The sequence below is a fragment of the Tinamus guttatus genome, unplaced genomic scaffold (assembly GCF_059628265.1).
Source record: "Tinamus guttatus ecotype Peru unplaced genomic scaffold, ASM5962826v1 Tinamus_guttatus_pri_ptg001488l, whole genome shotgun sequence".
Classification (NCBI taxonomy): domain Eukaryota; kingdom Metazoa; phylum Chordata; class Aves; order Tinamiformes; family Tinamidae; genus Tinamus; species Tinamus guttatus.
The window spans coordinates 21,525-43,120 of NW_028290022.1; the positions used below are offsets into that span (position 1 = coordinate 21,525).

Here is a 21,596-nt window from a genome sequence, read left to right on the forward strand (position 1 = left end):
CTCCCCGCAGAGGCCCCCCCCGCGCGGGAGCCGTGGTGCGGTCCGCGGTGGGAGGGGCGGCGGCGCATGCGCGGCGCGGGGCGGCGGCGCCCGCAGCGGCCGGACGTTGGGAGCGCCGAGGAGGAAGGCGAGAAAATGGCGTCGACGGGTGAGCGGGGCTGTGGCCCGGCCCGTCCTGGCCGGTCCGCTCCGGCCCGGTCCGCTCCGCTCCGCGGCTCGGCGCCGGGCGGGGGCAGCCGCGGCCTCGCGGTGCGCGGGGGCGGCGCGGGCCTCCAGGCAACCCGCCCCCCCTCCCGGTGCGGCAGGGCCGGGTCCCCCCCGCAATGTCCCTACCGGGTCCCCTCTGCTGCCCTGAGGTGACCCCTCACAGCTGCAAACCCGGGGAGCACCCCCCCCCCCTTTTTTTTTCCTCTTTTAAAATTAATCTTAATTAAAGCCAAGCCAGTGGCAGCGGTGAACCTATCCCGCCGTGCGGATGGGCCCCCTGCGCCCGCTTCCCCGAGGCCTCGGGAGCCGCCGCCGGTGCCAGGAGGGCCCGCGGAGGGGAAAACAGCCCAGATCCAGGGTTCCCAACGCGGGTCTGTGCGAGATCCTGGACCCCGCTTTGCCGAGCAGCACGGATAGCGCCGGGGAGCCTTTAGGAAAAAGGGTTACTAAGGACACGAGTGTCAGGAGGGGGGTGACAATACAGCTGCCTTTTCGCTTAATAAATGGAAATGCTCTTTGGCGGGAGCCGCTATTTTAGGGCCGCACTGGAGCTGCGTGGACCAGAAGGATGGAGATTGGTTTCCCATTGGAAATAAGAGCTGGGGTGTGTTTTATATATATATATATATGTATATATATATGGTTGTTAATCCGTGTTCTGGCAAATGAGAGGACAGTTCCTGGAGATGAGTTGCAGGTTGAAGTGACCTCCCTGGGTTTGCAGCAGGAGCTGGGAGAAGCCCGGATGGATGGGCGGAATCGGTGCCGGTGCTCCTTGGCCTTTGGCAGAGCTCCCTCCGGGGCTCGTCTCGGGTGTTTGGAAGCCCTTGAGGAGCAGCTGAGCATCTTTGCGTTGGGCTGTGGCCAGCGCGAGGTACTTTACGTCTGTCAGAAACTGCCACCAAAGTTTTGGCATCTCTTCTCTAACGCGTTTCTATCAACACGAACCCCAGGCCTGAGCTCCTGCCGCGAGAGAGGAGTGGGAAAGAGGAGAAATTGCCTCCCCTGGAGGGGCTAGGAAGAGGAGAAGGAAGTTTTCTTGTGGATGAGTCCGTGGCTTCAGGAAACGGGGGTCTTTGGTGTAGGAAACTCAGAAAATCATAGAATCATAGAATAAGATTTTGGAAATGTTTGCTGGTGCTGTCGGGTCGAGTTGCAAACAGCTGGAGTGCTAATGGGATCAAGGAGGTTTTTGTAAGCTGGAATAACTGGTGGCTGTGGAGCTCCGAGACCCGTGAGCATCAGGTTTTTACCAGAGATTAACTGATTCCGAGTGGTGTGGTAGCAGAAACACCTAAACCTCTCTCTGCCTGGCTCTGCATGAGAGAAGCTGTGACAGGATTTCATACCTGCCGGCTTCCAGCACAGCGGCAAATACGGACAGGGATTGGCCTCTTTCCTGGTCTGGGCAGTCCATGTGTGGGACTCGTCCGATCCTAGCAGAGCTGGAATTTGTCTGGGAAGGTTTGGTCGAAGTGACGAACTCGTCGCTACTGTTTGCTCGAGGCGTTCGGGCGGAAACTAGGAAAGTCTTTGCAGTTTGAGGGGAAGCCTCCCTTTAGGAGCTGTAACCCTCTCAAATATAGCCTGGAAGTTGCCGTGCGGCTGCGTTTTCCATCCCCTGCGGCTGAGTTTCCCATCCCCTGCAGCGCCGGGCGGTTCAGGGTAGACTTTCCTTGCATGCGGTTCCGAATTTTGGGTTTCCTCTGGATCAGGTGCCTGCCTCGGGTCAGGGCTTTGGGAAGGGATTTATTGCCAGCGGCCTCTCTTGAACTTTGATTCCGAGAGGCAGAACTTTCCAGCAATTTGTTTTTGCCCCTGAAAGTTAAATAGAAAGCGGGAAGTATCGTCATGTCTGTGACCCAAAGAGCTGCAACCGACCTGGCCTTCTGCAAGGGAGGGTATCTAAGTGTCAGCCCCAGCATTTCTTTTGTTCCCAAACAAAACACCCTCCTGCCAGTCTGCCTGGGTGTTATCCAAGGTGGCAGTTAAATTAAAATGGGGTCATTTGAGATCAAAGTTGCTGCTACAAACAGCCCGAACAATGCGGGGAAGAGAGGTTTTGTTTCCTTCAAAAAAGACTGTAAAAGTGCATATACCTCAGGCCTTCCCAATCTATGATTTCCAGGGGTTTATAGCTGCCCTTTCTCTTTTCAAGCTGCTGGAGAAAATTCCAGCTGCTTTTACACTGTGGATTTTGTTAAACATCTTTGCTGTGCTCTTACCCTGTTAATTTTGTTAAATGCCTTTTCAACCTTTTTTTTCTTCTTTCTTTGTAGATTATAGTACCTATAGCCAAGCTGCAGCCCAGCAGGGGTAAGTAGCACCATAGTCTTATCTTCTGTCCTCTAAAAAGGTATAATAATTATATTTTAACTCAAGTATAGGTGCGGTATTACGATTTTCCCTTAAATCTTAGATTCTTTTTTGCCTTGGGATTTCAGCAGAAGTCATTTGGATACTTGAAAATTGCCGTGTGTGCTGCATATGCTACCGAGGTCGGGAACACGGGGCTGCATTTTAAGTGTCTTTAAATTCGTTTTACAGCTACAGCGCGTACGCACCTCAGCCAGCGCAGGGATATGCACAGACCACCCAGGTAAAACACGGATTGTTTTTCTAATTGCTACAGAATCACGTGTCTTCCTACATAGGGCTCTGCCAGCCGTGAAAAACATGGAATATCAGTGTCAAAAACCATCATTAAGAAGTTGCCTTGTGGCTTCCCGTGCAATCAGAACTACCTCCCTAAAAAACAACTTAAAGGCAAAGAGTTTCAGCAGTCCCCTTGATATTTCCTAGCCTGAGATTGTTGGTGCTGAGACAGTTACAAAAATCTTGAGCTTGGTGTGCAGGGTAGGAGAGAAACCTTTAAAAAATAAGTAAATAAATAAGAGGAGATGCCGTTTGTGCAATTGCAGCAGTTGGAGGCGAGAACAGATTTTGCATTAAGTTTAAGCTAAAACTATTAATATTTTCAGTTGACTAGACTGCAAAATTACAACAATCTTTAAGAGATTAATTAAATGATGCTTTTTTAATCCTTAGGGTCCAAACACATTTATGTACATTCCAAGTGTTTTTTTAGTTTGTTTATTTTTTTTTTAACTTACTGCTGCAGTGTAAAAATGCGCTTTGTAAAAATAACACTGTTACAGGAGGAGCCTGAGGCTCGTTCCTGGCATTTGGGTCATCCGAAATGGTGCCTACGAAGACTTTTGTGTTGAATAAATACATTGAGACAGAACAATTCCAAGAACTATTTCTGAATGCAGAGGTTATGCAGAAAAATAAGTGAAAATGCCCTGGTGAGCGCAGAAAAACAGACCTCATCAACGTGCTTGTAGTGTGAGGTTGACTTGTCTCAAACTCAGCTGCAGGCGAATAGCCATGGCAGGATGACAGCATCTCCTGCCTCTTGGTGTTGTGGATTTTGACTAATGGGGATTAATCGAGTCTGGTCAAACTTTCCGGCTCTTGGTTAAGACCTGTGGTTTGAGTTTAGTGAGACCAGCTTAGATCCAAAAAGGCAATTAGGTATCCAGCTCTCCCTGCAGTCAGTAAATAGCTTCAGGAATCTAGCATTAAGGCTTGTCTTGGTGCTGCTTTTCAAGCCGTAAGTAGAGTTTTGTCCTAACCCAAACTGTTGACCACCCGGGTGCGCCTGAGGCTGGCTGCCTCCTGACGTTTGAGCCGGTGGCACAGATAGCTCCTAAGCTGGTAAAACTGCAGCAGCAGCAGCTCAGCACTAATCCAGCGAGCCAGGGCTGCTGCTCGTGTTGCTGCCCTTGGCACTGAGCGAGGCGGGGAGCATAAGCTGGCCCTAGTGGTGGCCCTAGTGGTGGAGCTGGCTGTGTGCTCCAGGGCTCTCGCCAAACGCATCCTCAAGGGCACCAAAAGAGACATACCCTAACTGGGACCCTTTGGGGAATCATAGAATCATAGAATCATAGAATGCTTAGGGTTGGAAGGGACCTCTAGAGATCATCTAGTCCAACCCCCCTGCATACGCAGGGACACCTAAAGCACGTGGCGCAGGACTGCATCCAAGCGGGTTTTGAAGATCTCCAGAGAAGGAGACTCCACAACCTCTCTGGGCAGCCTGTTCCAGTGCTCTGTCACCCTCACTGTTAAGAAATTTTTCCTTAAGTTCCTATGGAATTTTTGATGTTTCAGTTTCCGGCCATTTCCTCTAGTCCTATCAGTGGCCACCACTGAAAAGAGACCATGACCGTCCTCTGCACTCCCTCCCTTGAGGTATTTATATACACTGATTAGATCCCCTCTCAGCCTTCTCTTCTCCAGGCTGAACAGGCCCAGCTCCCTCAGCCTCTCCTCATAGGGCAGCTGTTCCAGGCCCCTGATCATCCTTGTAGCCCTGCGCTGGACTCTCTCCAGCAGCTCCACATCCCTCTTGTACTGTGGAGCCCAGAACTGGACACAGTACTCCAGATGTGGCCTCACCAGGGCTGAGTAGAGGGGCAGGATCACCTCCCTCGACCTGCTGGAGACGCTCTTCTTAATGCACCCCAGGATCCCATTGGCCTTTTTGGCCACGAGGGCACACTGCTGCCTCATGGTCAACTTGTCGTCCACCATGACACCCAGGTCTTTCTCTGCAGAGCTGCTCTCCACAAGGTCGGTCCCCAGCCTGTACTGGTGTCTGGGGTTATTCCTCCCCAGGTGTAGGACCTTGCACTTGGCCTTGTTGAATTGCATGAGGTTTTTCACCGCCCAGTTGTCCAGTCTGTCCAGGTCCCTCTGGATGGCAGCGCAGCCCTCTGGGGTATCGGCTACTCCTCCCAGTTTGGTATCATCAGCAAACTTGCTGAGGGAGCACTCTGTGCCTTCATCCAGGTCATTGATGAATAAATTGAACAGGACTGGACCAAGGACTGACCCCTGGGGGACCCCACTAGCCACAGGCCTCCAACTAGACTCTGCACCGCTGATCACCACTCTCTGGGCCCTGCCATCCAGCCAGTTCCTAATCCATCTCACTGTGCACTCATCTATCCCACACTTCCGGAGCTTGCCCAGGAGGATGTTGTGAGGGACGGTGTCAAAAGCCTTGGTGAAGTCGAGATAAGGGTAAACCCAAGGATGCCCACATAGGCTCTCGTTTTTAAGACTGTTGTCAAGTAGGCATAAAGAATATTCCTAACTGAAAGTTCAAATGGGTCCCTCTTAGTCAGTGCTGAGGCAGTTTTGTGCAGAGGTGACTGGGTTTATTTTCTGTAGTGCGGTCCTGCCCTCTTAGCAGACCCAAGCAGCTAATGCTTCTGTGTGCCTAGATAGTGACGAGCCAGACGTTTTCGTGTTTCGCTTTGCGTAGAGCAGGGGTGTTTTGTGCTAATTTAAGAAGATCCCCCTCCAGTCATGTCCCTGAGAAATTGCCCTCGTGAATTCCCTGGATGGCAGTTTGCAGCAGCACCAAACCCTCGTAGCAGCCTGGGCTCGGGCTGTGCTGCGTGCGTCACCAGGGCAGTGTGTGTGCGCGCGACGCGCGTAAGCCCCTTCCCCAGCTAAACCCCTGTCATCTCTGGAGCAGACTTATGGGCAGCAGAGTTACGGGACATACGGCCAGCCCGCCGACGTGAGCTACACGCAGCCGCAGACGACGGCGACGTACGGGCAGACCGCGTACGCGACGTCCTACGGGCAGCCCCCGACCGGTAAGTGCCGCTGCAGCATCTGCCTCGTGCTGGGGAAGGAGCTGAGCTCAACGCTTTAGTTTATCTGTCTTGGGGAACTCCAGCCTAAACCACACGGAATTGCTGTGCTGCTTTGGTGTGGAAAGGGTTTTACTGCCTCGAGAGGCTGCTTGCAGGAGAGGGCAGCAAGAGGATGCGCAGGCCGAGTGCCAGGAGTGAACAAACAGGCCCGTTCGATATTACAGGGAACCTTTTGGGTGCTGCTTTACGCTGTGGAGCTAAGCGTGGCCACAGAGCATCCTTTTTACTTAAAAAGAGTAAAGCAGCCCCCCTCCACCGGGCAGCAATCCGGGGGGAATGCCTGACTTCGGCACTCGTGCACACAGCCTTTTGCCTGAACACTTCCCAGCTGCCGGAAGATCGGAGCGGTGCTCGTGCCCAGGGGTCTGTTCTCATAGTGTTCCCTCTACGTTTTGTCTTGTACTTCCCACAATAGAAGGGACCAGTACAGGTTTGACTATCCTGCTCACTCTTGCATGGGAAATGCTGTCTCGTCCTGTCTAGACTTGTGGTGTTAACCCCTTAGGTGTCCCTTTTAGCACTAGAAGCCCCCAGCATCACAGTGCTCACAATACCGCCCAGATACGGCATTTTGCTAGGCTGTAACACAAGTTCCCCATCTCTCAAATGAGCAGCTGTGAAAAGTTCATCTGAGCAACTTGCTTTATGGATAAAACTTCCCCTGCAGTAACGACAGCCATTCCAAGAGTTTTCAGGTGAATCTAACCCGTTGTTGTATCATTTCCTAAAGGGTGAACAGTATGATTAGACTCGTCAGGCATGCTGACCACCACCCTTGCATGTTCTGTGTTCTGTCTCTGGGTTTCCAGTGCAGATGCATCCCTCACATCTTCATAAGTGCTCTGTATACTCCTCTGACTTACGCTCTTTAAACTGGACTTCTGTGAAAATGCCTTGCTATTGAAAAGAAACTATTGAGACAGTTTCATATCTGGCCTTGACTACTCAGAAGCTGCTGAAGAAAAAATACAAGGTTTCCTTCGTACAGTGCTCTAAGTACCATTTTCTGCAGATCCACCCTTTCTTGTGAAAGACAAACGTCTACAGCAGAAGCTTTCTTAAGTACTCCCAGAGACTGTGAGTACCAGCACGAATGGGCACTGTGCTTGTATGTCTGGTCCCAGAAACCGTAGGAGACGCTTTTCAGGGAGCAAGTAGAGGGGAAGAAAACTCTCCTGTAGTATATCCAGCTCTGCAGCACTTCACATCTTTATGGATGTGGAGATTAAAGATCTTTATGGATGACAGAAGTTTCTGCCTGGCAGTTACCTCGTGTCCTGCAGAGTGAAAAACAAGTAGCCTTTAGTCAGTGGCACAGTAGACTGTGCGCTTCTTCTTTCCCTTTAACACTATATAAGCCATGTTTTAGAAAATATATAAACTATATAAACCTGTAGGAGAACGTAGACTCCTAGGATTTTGTTTTTGTAAGTGCCCGAGTTCCTTAGTCCTTACCGCTGGCTCTGGGCCTGCGAGGGTCATGGGTGCTGGTGCTGGATGAGTTTTTGCCTGCCCTGCTGGTTTGAGGGTAGCCTTGCTGGAAGAATAATAAATTAGTGAGAATAAATCTTGCCTGTACAGCTTATTTTTAGGCAAAAAGGCTTATGTTTTTCATAAAAAAAAAAAAGCCCTTAAAAAGCAGTGAAATGGAAGATCACATCAGGCCTGCGAATACCATCGCCTCCATTCTGGTGGTGGAACAACGCGTATTCTCCGTGCGCCGGGGCCGGCGAGGCAGGCGGTGCTGAAGGCCGCTCTTGCGATCGCTCTTGCTCCTCCTCATCCTCGCTTGGTCTTTCATGGTGTTGCCCGGTGCATCAACCTCAGTGCCCAAAGGAGACTGGCGGTTTTTGCATCAAATTTCAATGCATTTCTCTTAGGGATTGACTTTTTCTAGCAGGGGAGCGACTGGAGTTAGTTGAGCAGAGTGCCGTTTTCTGTGCGCAGCCCATTTTTGTGCAAGATGCTGCTGTCGTTGTCCCCGCGCTGGGCAGACGCAGCCTCCTGAGTCTGCAGGAGCGGCAGAGCCGGTTCCTCTGCATCCCCTCAGATCAGGGCTCTTTGAACCTGCCTGGCCACTTTGTGCAGGATGAAGCAACCTGCCCTCGCGGGCTGCTCGAGGGGGCAGTTAACACACAGGTTACTTCTCCCCTCCAGAAGGCCACAGGAAAAGGTGTCTTGGAGTCATCATGTCACCTTGATAAGAAAGAGAGGGACTTGGGGGTCGGGAATCCGCAGACTCGTGTGCGACTCCCCATTCGCAAAGTGGATTAGAGGATTAATCGGCCCCATCAAATCTGCGGGCGAGGTTTGCTCTTTAATCAGTGCAGTGTCTAAGCATGAACTACGGGAGTAAATAAGAGTTACATCTGCTGCGGTTATTGGATTGCTGAAAATGGCATTTGGGGGCAAGTGCAGAATTTCAAATATCCAAGTACGAAACCTCTTTAACTAGCTAAGTGGGGCCTACCCTCTATAAATAACCAGCTCCCATTTCTCTTTTTACCTGGGAAATTTAGGAGTTAGATATGTAGCCTTTTAAAAAAAATACTTAAAATTTCAATTTAACTCAGGCATAGCTGTATTGACTACTGCAATAATGTGTTATACGAAAATTGTGGCTTTGCTTGCAGACGTGGATACCTGGAAAGGAAACTGAGCCACATAAGCAGACTTAAAGCAGGTTATCAAAGCTCTTCTCTTGCTTTTCCTCTTACGGTACCTGTCCTGCAGCCTCTCTCAATGGTGGGAAGAGATGCAGTGTTAATGCCCCGCCCCCACATACACACACAAAATAGTCTTGAGGGTTTTCCATGCATCTGAACTGAGTTGCTGAAATGGGAATTTAGGCCAGGGGAGTTTTAAATTGCAGCCCTTTCTGTTTGCAGGGAGACTACCGGTAGGCACATTTTCACAAAGGAAACGCTCCAGCTAAAACATTAAATTTCAGGATAATCTCTTTCCCCCCTTCTCTTTTTGAGGGATACGGGTACCACTAACTGCTCCAAAGGGGTTCAGGCTTGGGAAGACCTCTCTGTGCCTCTTAGCGGTGACAGAACTCGCGTGGGGTGAGACTGGGCTTTGGTTTCCGTGACGCTTACTTTCAAATCGCCTTGGTTGCAGACTGTAATCCTTTTCAGTCAGTTTTCAGGCGTGAGCCCTGTAATATAAGGATTCCTTCAACTCTTGGCTTGGTTAGTCTTGGTGCAGTGTCCTGGGTAGCTCCCGTTAAACACTGGGGCTGTTTCAGTCTGCCTGAGGCTCTAAGTCGTGTTTGTTTTATCCTGTGCAGCATCCTTCATAGAATCACAGAATCATTAAGGTTGGAAGGGACCTCTAGAGGTCATCTAGTCCAACCCCCTGCACACGCAGGGTCACCTAGAGCACGTGGCACAGGACTGCGTCCAAACAGGTCTTGAAGATCTCCAGAGAAGGAGACTCCACAACCTCTCTGGGCAGCCTATTCCAGTGCTCTGTCACCCTCACTGTTAATACATTTTTCCTTAAGTTCCAGTGGAACTTTTGGTGCGTCAGTTTCCAGCCATTTCCTCTAGTTCTGTCGGTGGCTGCCACTGAAAAGAGGCCAGCACCATCCTCCTCACTGCCTCCCTTGAGGTACTTCTAGACACTGCTCAGGTCCCCTCTCAGCCTTCTCTTCTCCAGTCTGAACAGGCCCAGCTCCCTCAGCCTCTCCTCATAGGGCAGATGTTCCAGGCCCCTGATCATCCTTGTGGCCCTGTGCTGGACTCTCTCCAGCAGCTCCACATCCCTCTTGTACTATGGGGCCCAGAACTGGACACAATACTCCAGATGTGGCCTCACCAGGGCTGAGTAGAGGGGCAGGATCCCCTCCCTCAACCTGCTGGAGATGCTCTTCTTAATGCACCCCAGGATCCCATTGGCCTTCTTGGCCACAAGGGCACACTGCTGCCTCATGGTCAACTTATCTTCACCCTTTTCAGAAGCGCTTGGAACAGGACTTTGCTGTTCAGAGATCCTCTCAGCAGAAAGGATTGAACCATTTTGAGAACTGCTTTGCTGGCAGTTCGTGCGGGTGCTTCCTGGTGGGAGACAAGTTTTGTCTCGTGCTTTAGCGATTCCTCCTCTCACTCTTCTTCCCGTTTTCTTCCTGGTCCAGGCAGTTGGGAAGGGGCCTGGTGTGGTGGCAGGTACCTGCAAAGCCCAGCGAGCTGGGAAGGGGCTTTGTGAGGAAGAGGAAGGAGCTGCAGATTCATCAGCTTCACTCTCCTTGCTCTTTGCAAATTGGGGAATTGAAACAAAAAACACTACATTGCAGTGAGTCTAAAATGCTGTGTATCTAGAAGGAAGAGTACATCACGCATGTCTTACGTTTAAGAAAAATAACAAGCAAAGGAGAAGCTGCTGTTTTAATTGATGCAATTATGGACACGATACTAAGAGACCAGTTGGATGCTCTTTGGCAGTCAAAGTTTTGTATTTTAAGTAAGTCGGCCTCTGCTGGCAATGTTTTCCATTGGTGAAGTTCTCCGTGCAGTCTTCTGCGATTTGAAAACGTGTTTGGAAGTTTCCTAACTGAGGCTAAAACCTGATTTTCATCTTTGTATCGAACCAAACCATCAGCTAAACTATCCCGTGGTGGCCACTGGCAAGACTGATCTAAATGTAGATCATTTGGGATCTCGGATATTCTTGGGCAGTTGTTCAGAAACGTAGTTGTACGAACTTCCAGGGTTGTTCTGTGCTTTCATTTTCATGCTGAAAAGATGGGATTAAACTTTTTTTCCCCCCTTTCTAATCATTTGCATTTATTTTACTGTAAAGCCAGCGGGAGCTTTGTGAGCCCTCCTGCTTTGCAGAAGGCCCCACGTGTCTCCGCTTGTCCCACGTGGCCTCCGAGTGGTGGCAGCTGTGAATGCTCCGCCTGTAGCCGCCCATTGACAGGTGCCTTTCCCTGAGGTCCGGGAATGGGGCTCCTGGCTGCCCTGGGATGCAGGAGGAGGTTTCCCTTTGCGGGGGTTATCCGAGGAAGGGTAGCGCGTTTGGGTGTCGTTTTGAGGCTCCCTGCCACGTCTTGAAATGACTGATCCTGAGCAGCACCTGCGGCCTCGGGAGCCGCGAGGGAGTGCGGGGCATCGCCTGACACGGCTGTTGTTTGTTGCAGGTTACAGCGCGCCGGCGGCACCCCCGGCCTACAGTCAGCCCGTGCAGGGGTACGGCACGGCTGCCTACGACACCAACACCGCCACGGTTAGCACCACGCAGGCCTCCTACGCAGCCCCGTCCGCCTATGGCACCCAGCCCGCCTACCCCAGCTACGGGCAGCAGCCGGCCACGTCGGCGCCCGCCAGGTACCCTCTGCCTCCCACCAGCTTCTCGAGCCACGTTTGCCCTTCGGGGCAGGCCCTGGCCCCGCTGGCTCTGCACGGGCCTTCTCTCTGCCCCTCCTGCTGGAGCTCTGCTCTGCTGCATCCCAGCGCTGTTCCGAGGCGCTGGCGCCCGAGCAGTAGCTCCTGCTCAGTGCAGGGAGTCAGCACCGCGAGCACGAGGTGGGAAGAGCAAAACCCAGCCCAAAGGGGCGCCGGGCGCATGTGACAGAGCAGACTGAGCAGGTCAGAGCCTCTCCTTGCACCCTGGCTCGCCCGGGGGCTGCGGGGCGAAGAGGTGCACGTGCGGGAGGCAGGCTGCTCTTTAAACCACTCAGCCCCCGGCGCTGTTTGCGTGTTTGCTCAGTACAGGAAGTTTTTAGAATACATAATAAAACCTCATTTAGTAGCAAGTACGAGCTGCTTTATTCATTTACCTGGTGCTTACAGTAACTGCTTTGGTTAGGAAAGATAGAGCCTAGCACAGCTCTCTCCCTATCTTTCAGATAAGCAAAGTTCTGATGTCATTTAAAACAAATAATTTCCCAGCTTCCACAGCAAAAGTAGTTGAATTGTTTTCACTTGGCTTTGAGGAAACACTGTAACATTATAAAAAAGGAAGGGCCAAAACTGAAAGAAGGGGAAGTGTGAATTCCGTGCAAGAGCCCTCTTCATTTTCAGATGTTTAGGGTTCATCCCAAACATTGCTCCCCAGGCACTGGATAATTTATATGGAGCAAGATCTCATGGCCCTGAGCTCGAAGCCAAACAGAGAGGCCTTTAACTGGCAGTTTCTGGCTGCTTTCAAGCTAATGGTTTACGAGGGCTGCGACGAAGCAGCCCGAGCACAGTGACCGCTGCCGGTTCCCGGCCCTGCCGCATCCTCCAGTCACTCAAGAGCCAAAGTCTCAATCCCTGGCCTAAGGCTTCACAGTGCAGCCGGCCAACAGCAGCTTTAGTGCTTCTTAAGTGCTCCATAACGATGTTGCCCAGGCCTTTCCTGGCAGCAGGGGAGTGGATAAAGCACCTACCAGCGATGGCAAAACATTTGCTGTGTAACTGCTGTGTATTAGCTGCTCTCAGAATGACTGGGCACCGATTTGATGCCAGCCTGTAGCAATTCCCTGAGAAACAGGGAGCACACTTTTATGTAAGGAGGGGGCGGATCCGGGGGCTTTACCTGCTGAGCTTTGTGCCCGTGTTTCCTCACTGTTCAATGCTGCTTTTCAGACCCCAGGATGGCAGCAAACCAGCAGAGACGAGCCAGCCCCCGTCGAGTACGACGGGCTACAGCCAGCCCAGCCTGGGCTACGGCCAGAGTAACTACAGTTATCCTCAGGTGCCTGCCAGCTACCCCATGCAGCCCGTCACGGCGCCTCCATCCTATCCTCCCACCAGGTAACTCTTGGCAAAGGCTAAGCCTGGGGCAGCTCAGCTTGGAACTGATGCCTCAGCTTGGGCATGTTTTTGGGGGGGAGGAAAGGGATCTTATATGAACAAATGTAAAGGGAGATTTGATGTCCTGCGGGAAGGCAGGTCTGCTCCTTCTCATAAGGAAGATGAGGCTATGAGCAGGTGAATAGGTGTCTGTGCATTCATACCTGCACCAACAAGGCAAAAATGCCAAATGCTTTTAAGAAGTTTCCTGGATCTGGAGTGTGAAAGTGCCCCTTGGCCACGTCCTTGAATGTGGCTGTGACCTCGGCTGTCCCTAGTACCCGCTCTTAGGTGCGGAGTTGCTGCTGACTTCTAGCAGGCATGCTTTGAAATTCTCAAAGCCTGAAATACCTGAAGCAGAACTGTTTTACCCTCCATCAGAGAGGAACATTTCAGCACTGAGGCAGAAGGGAAGCCTGTTGTCTGCGTTGCCTCTGAGTTTAACCCTGATGCTTTTGCTTCTCTCTTGAGCTGTGTACAAAACATGAGTGGTCTTGTAGCCTGCTGAAAGCAATATCAGGCAGATTTATTTTTTCCCCTGGCATCAGAATAGCCTCTGCAAGCTGACTTCATCTTTTCAAATGTTTGTTTTTTTTGTTTGTTTGTTTGTTTTTCGATAATGCATAGGGCTTAAAATTGCATTACTCCCTAGCGAGACGCTGCGCAGGCTAATGCACCCGTCCCGGGGAACTGACTCATTCCTCTGCGTGTTCCATGCTCCTGTCTTTCAGCTACTCCTCCACGCAGCCGAGCAGTTACGATCAGAGCACTTACTCGCAGCAGAGCAGCTACGGGCAGCAGAGCAGCTACGGGCAGCAGACGAGCTATGGGCAGCAAAGCAGCTACGGGCAGCAGCCTCCCCCAACCAGTTACCCGCCCCAGACGGGATCCTACAGCCAGGCCCCCAGCCAGTACAGCCAGCAGAGCAGCAGTTACGGCCAGCAGAGTGAGTGGGTCACGAGCCACGTGCTTAGCAGCAGCTGCAGGGCTGCCTCCATGGCTCTCACATGGCCGGATGCGCTGTGTGCAGAGAGAGGCTTTGCATGTGAGGTCAGGGCTTGCTTTGCATCGAGGGCAGAGCATCACTGGGGCTGTTCTGGTCCCTTCCTGCTGCAAACTGGCGTGTCTGGCTCGGGGCAAAGCACAGTGGATGCCTCGGGGTGGGGAAGGTGGGTGAGTGGTTGAAAGGCACCGAAATACGAAATGCTGGTGCGGCCTGGGGTGGGCAGGACTCGGCGTGAGCAGCTGTGTCTTCCCAGGTGACAGCCTGGGAGAGTTTGGACTGATAAAACTTGGCGTTGAAACAGCACTGAGACTGGGGGAACGGAGTGGACAGTTGTCTGGGGATGCTCCCTATGTTCTGAAAGTGAGGGGGAAGAAAAGGCTTAGTAGGGGCTGGGCATCTTAGTCCGGCTCTTGTCTGCAACTGCCTAACGTGTCCATTACAAACTCCTCAGGTTCGTTCCGTCAGGACCATCCCAGCAGCATGAGTGTCTACGGACAGGAATCCGGAGGCTTTTCAGGCCCGGGAGAGAACCGGAACATGAGCGGCCCCGATAGCCGGGGCAGGGGCAGAGGGGGATATGATCGCGGAGGCATGAGCAGAGGTGGGCGGGGAGGAGGACGCGGTGGAATGGGGTAAGAGCAAATCTTTTCTCCTTTTACCTAAATCCGTTTTACCCATAGGATTTGGAATGGAAAGAGGGGACTGAAAGGTTGACAATCCCAGTTACACTTCCATGGAGCTAACCTTTGTAGCAGCATTGCTTTTAATCCATGGAAACATTCTCCTAGGGGAAATAGGAGCAGGATCTGCTTTTTGTTGTTCCTGCAGCTGGTTGGGCATGGGGGAATTACGGGTGTTGCTAAATCTGGAACTTTCAGCTCCCTTCATGGTTGCACAGAGGCAAAATCCTCTGCAGGGTTTAACAGTAACCTCGGATCGAACACACACAAACCTTCCGCCAGGCCCAGGAGCCCCTTCCTGGGCCTCGCGAAGGGGATCCTGACAGTCCAGGTACGTGCACGGCCAGGCCTCGTGTCAGCCTCTCGCCTTAGAAGTAGCCACTGTCCTCGGTGCGTGCGTGGGGCACCCCGAGCTCTGCTGGCCCATGCAGGACAGCCCTGACAACACCGACACCTGCCCTGGCCTCCAGGACCGCTCCCCCTCGGAGCTGCCGGGGGATCTAAATCAGTTTGGCCGTTTCAACCGATGGCAAAACCTGGTTTAGTAACCCTGGGCCTTCGGCTGGGCAGTTTGTCCCCCCGCCCATGGGGTGTGTTTGACTGAAGGTGAGGAAGGCGGCCTGGTCCTACCGGCTCAGGAGAGCGGCAGGGAGCAGCTTTGTGTGTGTTCATCCCCCGCGGCGTCGCAGAGCTATGCAGGGTGCCGGAGGTGCGCGGAGCAGCGCGCAGGGTACGGGGTCCCGGCCCTGCGGGCAGCTGTTTGCGCGTGGGCGACCTGGCAAGCAGGTCGTACAGCCCGGGGGCAGCCAGAGTTTGGGCGAGTGCCAGTGCCAGTCTGCATAGCTCTGTCCCAATGAACTGAAGTGGCTTGAAATCTTTATCGGAGAAACGCAACTGTCTGTGGAAATGGAAGGAAAAGATTTTACTCCTGTTGGAAGACATTTGGCTTGAATTGGCACAAGTGCAGCCGAGTCCCTTGGTTCTGTATAAAGATTTCACCCATGATGTATTTATCTCTAACGGTTTAAAGTAGATGTAGACACTTGAAATATCTATCATCACATCTGAAAATTTCTAGTTCCTTCAGAGCTTCTCACTGCAAAAGATTTGCCATCCATCTCTAATCACACCCGTAATCCGAGATTAAATTAACGAACGTAGTGATTCCCACTTGACTAGAAGGGCCCCCTGCTCTATGGACATGGATTTCCTGCTGTCCATAGAAAAGGTGGCCTTTCCATGGGCGCCCAGGGCAGGTAGGGGAACTCGGCCCTTCTTAACATGCTGTGGTGATGGATTTCAGTGTCTCCAGCAGGTAAGGAGCTCAATGTTATTAACATGCCCTTTTTCATTGACTCAATTATTTTATATTTTCATTGGCTGTTAAACATGGAAACTTTTTAACATGCTTTGTCGCATTTATATGCTACAGGTTACAAAGTGAGAGCCTTGTATACACTTCAATACTTAAAAAGTACCCGTACTCAGTACTCAGCCGGCAGCATAATGAAAAGTGGGACTAGACACGGTGTCCATATGGAGAGGAAAAATATACATAGAATATTTTTAACCAAATGTATTCATTGTATAAATGGAATCCTTCTGTAACTTTGGTAACTGCATACTTGTTTTTTGGTAATAAAACCAGAGGAGGTATACTACTTTAGAATTGTGTAACATTAAAAAGTGTAAAAGTATGTGTTTAAAAAGAGAGACATTACATATATGGTGTGTACTTTAACGCAAGGAGGCAAAGCTGCATGCAACAGCTTGAAACTGTGTATTGACAACTCTTTTCTTTCCAGTATTAGAGGTGCAATACTTGCTAGAAAATAGGTGGTGCTCTCCCTCCTCTGCTTGTCTCCTTCCAACCAAGTTCTGCCTTTCCAAAAAGAACCCTAAAGAATCCTCCTCGGGGGGCATTTTGCTATGGGAGCGGCGCTTGCAAGCGGTCGTAAGCCGCGAGCTGCTGCGGAGCGTCCGCTCGAGCCGCGGCGCCCAAATCTGCCGTCCTGGCCCGTGTCCACAAAGCTGCACCCCAGGCCTTGGAGCCCTCGCTGTATTCTGTAAGTTCTCCTTCCACAGAGACTTGTTAAATCCAGTAGCGACCTGAATGTATGGCTTTATACGGAGGTTTTTAGCGGAAATGTCAGCTGAACTGTGTTGTAGGCATCGCGTGTGGTTGTCTCCTGCCTTTTCACCTGTTCCTGCGGGCCCTGCGGGCTCGCCGCGCTCCCCGTGCGGGAGGCCGAGGGTGCACCTTTGTGTACACACGAGGGGAGGGAGCTGACCAGCGCGTGGCCCCGGGGCTACTTTTAGAGCCAGCCCCGCTTCGGAGCGCTCAGAAACGTGGATTTTTCTCAGCCAAGTATTGCACCGATAATACAAGTACGAGTGACGAAAGGGTACCGACAGCAAAAGTGGTGTCTAAAAGCAGCCGAGCGAGGTTGCGTATGTAAAAGGAAATTTGAGCAAGCTGCCCCGAAGAAAGGCATAGTGACGAGATGAGAGAGAGACAGACAGATGCATTCTTTGGAGATGTTTAGCCAGTGCCCTCCTTCCCCGTGAGCCGCAGAGGCTCACAGCGGTGCTGGCTTTGTAAAGGGACAGGCCTTCATTTCTTCGTTTATCCCCCCAGCAGCGCTGGAGAGCGAGGTGGCTTCAATAAGCCTGGTGGTAAGTTTTTGAGCATTACGCTGGATAGTGTTAAAAAAAAAAATGAAAATTGCAGTCAGTTTTTAGAAAAAAAAAAAGTGTAATTTTTTTATTAGTTTGATAAGTGGTTAAAATGACATGTGCAACAAGACTGTAATGGGTACTGCCGGCAATGCCTAGGGGTATGCGGTTACAGGACACAGGGTAACGTGGAGGAATTGAAACCACTTCTGTAATTTGGGGAAAATAACTGGTTTGGATTTAATAACGTTTTGTAAAGTAACTTTTTTTTTTTTTTAATAAGCTTAAAACTGATTGGCCTGGTAAAGCATTAAAAAAGTGTGATAGTGGTTAATGGTTTTGAAAGGCTGCTAAAAATAGCAAACTGATCACCAAGTAAAAGGTGCATTGCTGACATTTGTGCAATGCAGGTCAGATTCGAGTTTAACCGATGCCATCGAACGGTGGTTATAAGTAGATAGTTTTGTGTGTGTCACCTCGGCCTGCAAGACGTGCACTAACTGGGCTCTCTGTGCTTCTCTCCTGACTGGCAGGACACATGGAGGAAGGACCAGACCTTGATTTAGGTAATTGTAAACAGCTGCTCGGCTTCCCTGCCCCGGGCTCTCCTGTGCTGCTCCTCTGCTCCGCTCTTACTGCCCTTCTGGAGAAGAAGCACGCGGATGCTCGGTCATTTACAGGCTTTTTGTGGCCACTTGGTTTATTCCTCCCTCTCAGAACACCTGCAGGGTGGGAATGGCCCATGTTTGAGAGACGTGGCCCTTTGAGTAGCAGCCTCACTGAGATGCCCGTGGCAGCCATGTGCTTCATCCCTGCAGTTTGGCACTACCCGGCCGAGCGTCTGCCCGGCTGCTGCACTGGGATAAAGGATCCCAGCCCATGGACGCAGCCCGGCTTGTGCCCAAGCCGAGGCCCTTGCAGGCGGCCGGGGCAGCGTTCGTGCTGTTCCCCCTACCCGCTTGTAGGAGGCCTTGCAGAATTGCTGCTCCAAACACCAGGATTTCCATATATATATGCATATGGAAACAGTCCTGGGCAGAGAAGCAGCAGCCCGTTGGGGGCTGGCCTGGTGAAAGCACCCCACTGTTTTGGTGTCCCTCATGTTCCATCACTGTCATGACGCTGTGAATTCCCTCCTAGGCCCTCCTATGGAGCCGGACGAGGACTTGGACAACAGCTCAGTTTATGTGCAGGGACTCAATGACAATGTGACCCTGGAGGATCTGGCAGACTTCTTCAAGCAGTGCGGTGTTGTCAAGGTGAGGGGCAGCACGGGCTGGTCAGCGTGTCCCCGGCTCACGGAGGGGGGACAAGGACTGGTCTGCTCCTTCCTGCCACCAAATGGCTCATGTCCTTGAGACCCTCCCCATCCAGGAGCCACACAGGGCTCCTGCCGGGGGCACTGACGTCTCCACAGCCCGGAGCTGGCCTGTGCCTCGGGCCATGGGGAGGAAGCTGCGCAGGATTTGTCCTTTGACATCCCAGTGGGATTTACGGAAGCAGCTGTGCTCATATTCTTGGGATGGAGGAATTGTGTCCCTGTGGATCTGCTGCCGGCAGGCTGGAGGGAGCGGGTGGCTGGGGAGAGATGGGAGAGCGTGAGAAGAGATTTTGTCTTCAAGAGATTTTGCCTCTTGGCTCTGTCTCTGCGTAGCCCATTTCTTGCACTGCAGGCGAGGCTTCTGTGCCAGGCGATGCTTTTTGGGACCCCTGCAGGGGGGGGGAGCTGGGAATTACTGCGCTGAGCTGTATGGGATTGAACAGTGGAACAGAGCAGGGAATCGTTCAGCTTATGGGCGAGAGGTGGTTTGAGATGATGGTCTGTTCCCTACCAGATGAACAAGAGGACTGGGCAGCCTATGATCCACCTGTACATCGACAAGGAAACGGGCAAGCCCAAAGGAGATGCCACAGTGTCCTACGATGACCCGTCCACTGCCAAAACGGCCATAGACTGGTTTGATGGTGAGTACGGGGAGCGCATTCCGTGCTGGAAACGCTTCCCTGGAGATCTCTGGCTGATGGGAGTGGCTGTTTCTGTCCTGGGGACAGGCAGGGTCGTCGTTGTTGGAAGCTGCTCCACGTCGTCATGCAGGCTTTTGCCTCACGACTTCCAGGTTTTAGCTGGAACAGAAGAACGCTGCTTGGGTCCCGGTTGTCCCAGGAGTCTCAGCTCCTCTCTCCATTACTCTGCTGTAGCTGGAGCTCATCCTAGTCCCACTCAGGCTGACTTCTTCCTTTCTGCCCTTGACGCTTGGGTGGCCTTTTCTGTGCAGTCAGTGACTCCTTGCCCTTCCGCAGGCTGGTAGAAAGATGCGTGTGGTATTGGAGCCTTGTAAAGAGCGGAGGCTCCCAGCACAAAGTGAGGCTCTTGCCCTCTTCGTCCTAGGGAAGGACTTCCAGGGGAGCAAGATCAAAGTGAGCCTCGCGCGGAAGAAGGGCCCGATGAACAGCGTGCGGGGCGGGCTGCCGCCGCGCGAGCCGCGCGGGATGCCGCCCCCGCTCCGCACAGGTGACGTACCCCCGCCACGCCACCCGCACAGCTGCACCCCGCTCTGCCTGTCGCTGGAGTTAACAGAGCTTTCCTTCCAGGTCCGGGTGGTCCTGGCGGGCCGGGTGGTCCCGGTGGGCCCAGTGGGCCCATGGGTCGCATGGGAGGCAGAGGTGGAGACAGGGGTGGCTTCTCCTCGAGGGGACCCCGGGGATCCAGAGGAAACCCCTCCGGCGGGAGCGTCCAGCACCGCGCCGGGGACTGGCAGTGTCCCAATCCGTAAGTACCGCACGGAACCTGCCCTCCCTGCGTGGCTCGGAATCCCAGCCGTGGGGTGGCTCTGGGACGCCGCACTCCCCTTGCTGTGCTGGGGCCGCGGGCGCAAGCGTTGCCGACTGCTGCTTTTGTCCAGGGGATGCGGAAACCAGAATTTCGCCTGGAGAACGGAGTGCAACCAGTGCAAGGCTCCCAAGCCAGAAGGGTTCCTGCCGCCCCCTTTCCCCCCTCCAGGTACGTGCGGGCCGTGGGGCCGCTTCCAGCCCCGGGGAGACTTCACTGTGAGCGGAGCGGGGAGAGTTGCGCTCGCTCCCGCGCTTCCCAGGAACCTCTTCCCGGGGCCTCCCCAGAGCAGCGCAGTCCTCCCAGCAGTGCCCTCTTGATCAGTCCCGTCCCTCCAGGCTGCGGGGAAGCCCGGGGACACTCGGAGCCCCAGTTTGGCTTTGGTCGCCGCTGGATACATCCCGCTGGGCCAGCAGCCCGGTCCCTTGGTCCTGCTGCCCCCAGCCATAACGGGGCAGAGAGATCTCCTGGCCTGCAAGCAGCTCTTGGAGCACAACTTTCCTGTGTCCATCAGCTCTTGCTCTCAGTTGCTCTTTTCCTGGGAACATTCTCCTCTCTCCCAGGTGGAGAGCGCGGTAGAGGCGGCCCCGGTGGGATGAGAGGCGGAAGAGGAGGTGGCCTCATGGACCGCGGGGGACCCGGCGGCATGTTCAGAGGTGGCCGTGGCGGCGACAGAGGCGGCTTCCGTGGGGGTCGGGGCATGGATCGAGGCGGCTACGGCGGAGGAGGACGGCGAGGAGGAGGACCCGGCGGCCCTCCCGGGCCGCTCCTGGAGCAGATGGGAGGCGGAGGCCGAGGCGGGCGGCGCGGCGGACCAGGAAAGATGGACAAGTACGTAGGGGAGCGAGGGGAGCACGGGCCGAGGGGCGGGAGAGCGGGCCCGGCGCCCGAGCGGGAGCCGTGGGGAAAACGCCGGAGAGAGGAAGCGCTCGGAGCAGGCGCGTTCCTGGGCGCCGTGGCTCAGCCGGCATCTCCGCTTGCAGGGGGGAGCACCGCCAGGAGCGCAGAGACCGGCCCTACTAGAGGCGCGCCCGCCCGGCTGCATTTACTACCAGATTTATTTTTTAAACCAGAAAATGTTTTAAATTTATAATTCCATATTTATAATGTTGGCCACAACATTATGATTATTCCTTGTCTGTACTTTAGTATTTTTCACCATTTGTGGAGAAACATTAAAACCAAGTTCAATGGTAGTGTGCCGAGTTGTTTTTTTTTTTTTTTTTTTTTCCTTTTAAAATGGTTGTTAACTGATCCCCGCCGGCCGCAACCCCCCTGTGTGAGCATGCTCCTGTCACCATGCGCAGAACCCGGAGGCGGCGACTAACTGTAACGATGTTAATGGTTGTGATGTTTTTTTAAAATAAAATTCCACCTGTTTCTAAACGTACCATTTCTGGCCTCAATCTTGAGAAACCTGCTGCTGTCGGAGCAGCAGCCAGGAGCTGGCATCTCGATGCCGACCGGGAAAGCTGCTGGATCGGAGGAAGATGCAGAGGAGCTGGGGAGGACCTGGCACCCCCCGGCACAGGCCGCAGAGGTGCCAGGTGGCGCTTGGGGACGGGGCCTCTCTCTTGTCCCAGCCGCCGGGGACTTTCCTCTGCTTTGTGACTTCCCCTCGCGGCTGGGACATGGCAGGGCCGCGGGGGGGAGGAAGCTGCTGCCGTGATTGGGGTGTCC

General features: G+C 53.1%; 1 protein-coding gene across 2 annotated transcripts; it reads left to right on the forward strand.

Annotated features, from left to right (window-relative positions):
- The first annotated feature begins 66 nt into the window (after window positions 1-66).
- LOC148590302 (RNA-binding protein EWS-like) lies at window positions 67-21,112 on the forward strand. Of its 2 annotated transcripts, XM_088539209.1 has the most exons (17): window positions 67-148; window positions 2,487-2,523; window positions 2,755-2,806; window positions 5,759-5,882; window positions 11,086-11,272; window positions 12,518-12,685; window positions 13,456-13,670; window positions 14,182-14,362; window positions 17,052-17,086; window positions 17,620-17,652; window positions 18,227-18,345; window positions 18,922-19,051; window positions 19,476-19,598; window positions 19,679-19,856; window positions 19,990-20,087; window positions 20,480-20,747; window positions 20,900-21,112. In XM_088539209.1, the coding sequence occupies exons 1-17, from the start codon at window positions 67-69 to the stop codon at window positions 20,937-20,939; spliced, it is 2,070 nt and encodes a 689-aa protein (XP_088395335.1). In that variant the 3' UTR covers window positions 20,940-21,112. The 2 variants fall into 2 exon arrangements, with proteins under 2 accessions (XP_088395335.1, XP_088395334.1); XM_088539208.1 differs by lacking the exons at window positions 17,052-17,086; window positions 17,620-17,652; window positions 18,227-18,345; ... (4 more) ...; window positions 20,480-20,747; window positions 20,900-21,112 and adding an exon at window positions 15,843-16,603.
- The last annotated feature ends 484 nt before the right edge of the window (window positions 21,113-21,596 follow it).

Excerpts from the sequence above, each read along its gene's own strand:
- LOC148590302 (XM_088539209.1), top strand. The coding sequence starts at position 67 with ATGCGCGGCGCGGGGCGGCGGCGCCCGCAGCGGCCGGACGTTGGGAGC. Across the intron at positions 5,883-11,085 it reads CTACGGGCAGCCCCCGACCG|GTTACAGCGCGCCGGCGGCA; the intron begins GTAAGTGCCGCT and ends TGTTTGTTGCAG. Across the intron at positions 11,273-12,517 it reads GCCACGTCGGCGCCCGCCAG|ACCCCAGGATGGCAGCAAAC; the intron begins GTACCCTCTGCC and ends GCTGCTTTTCAG.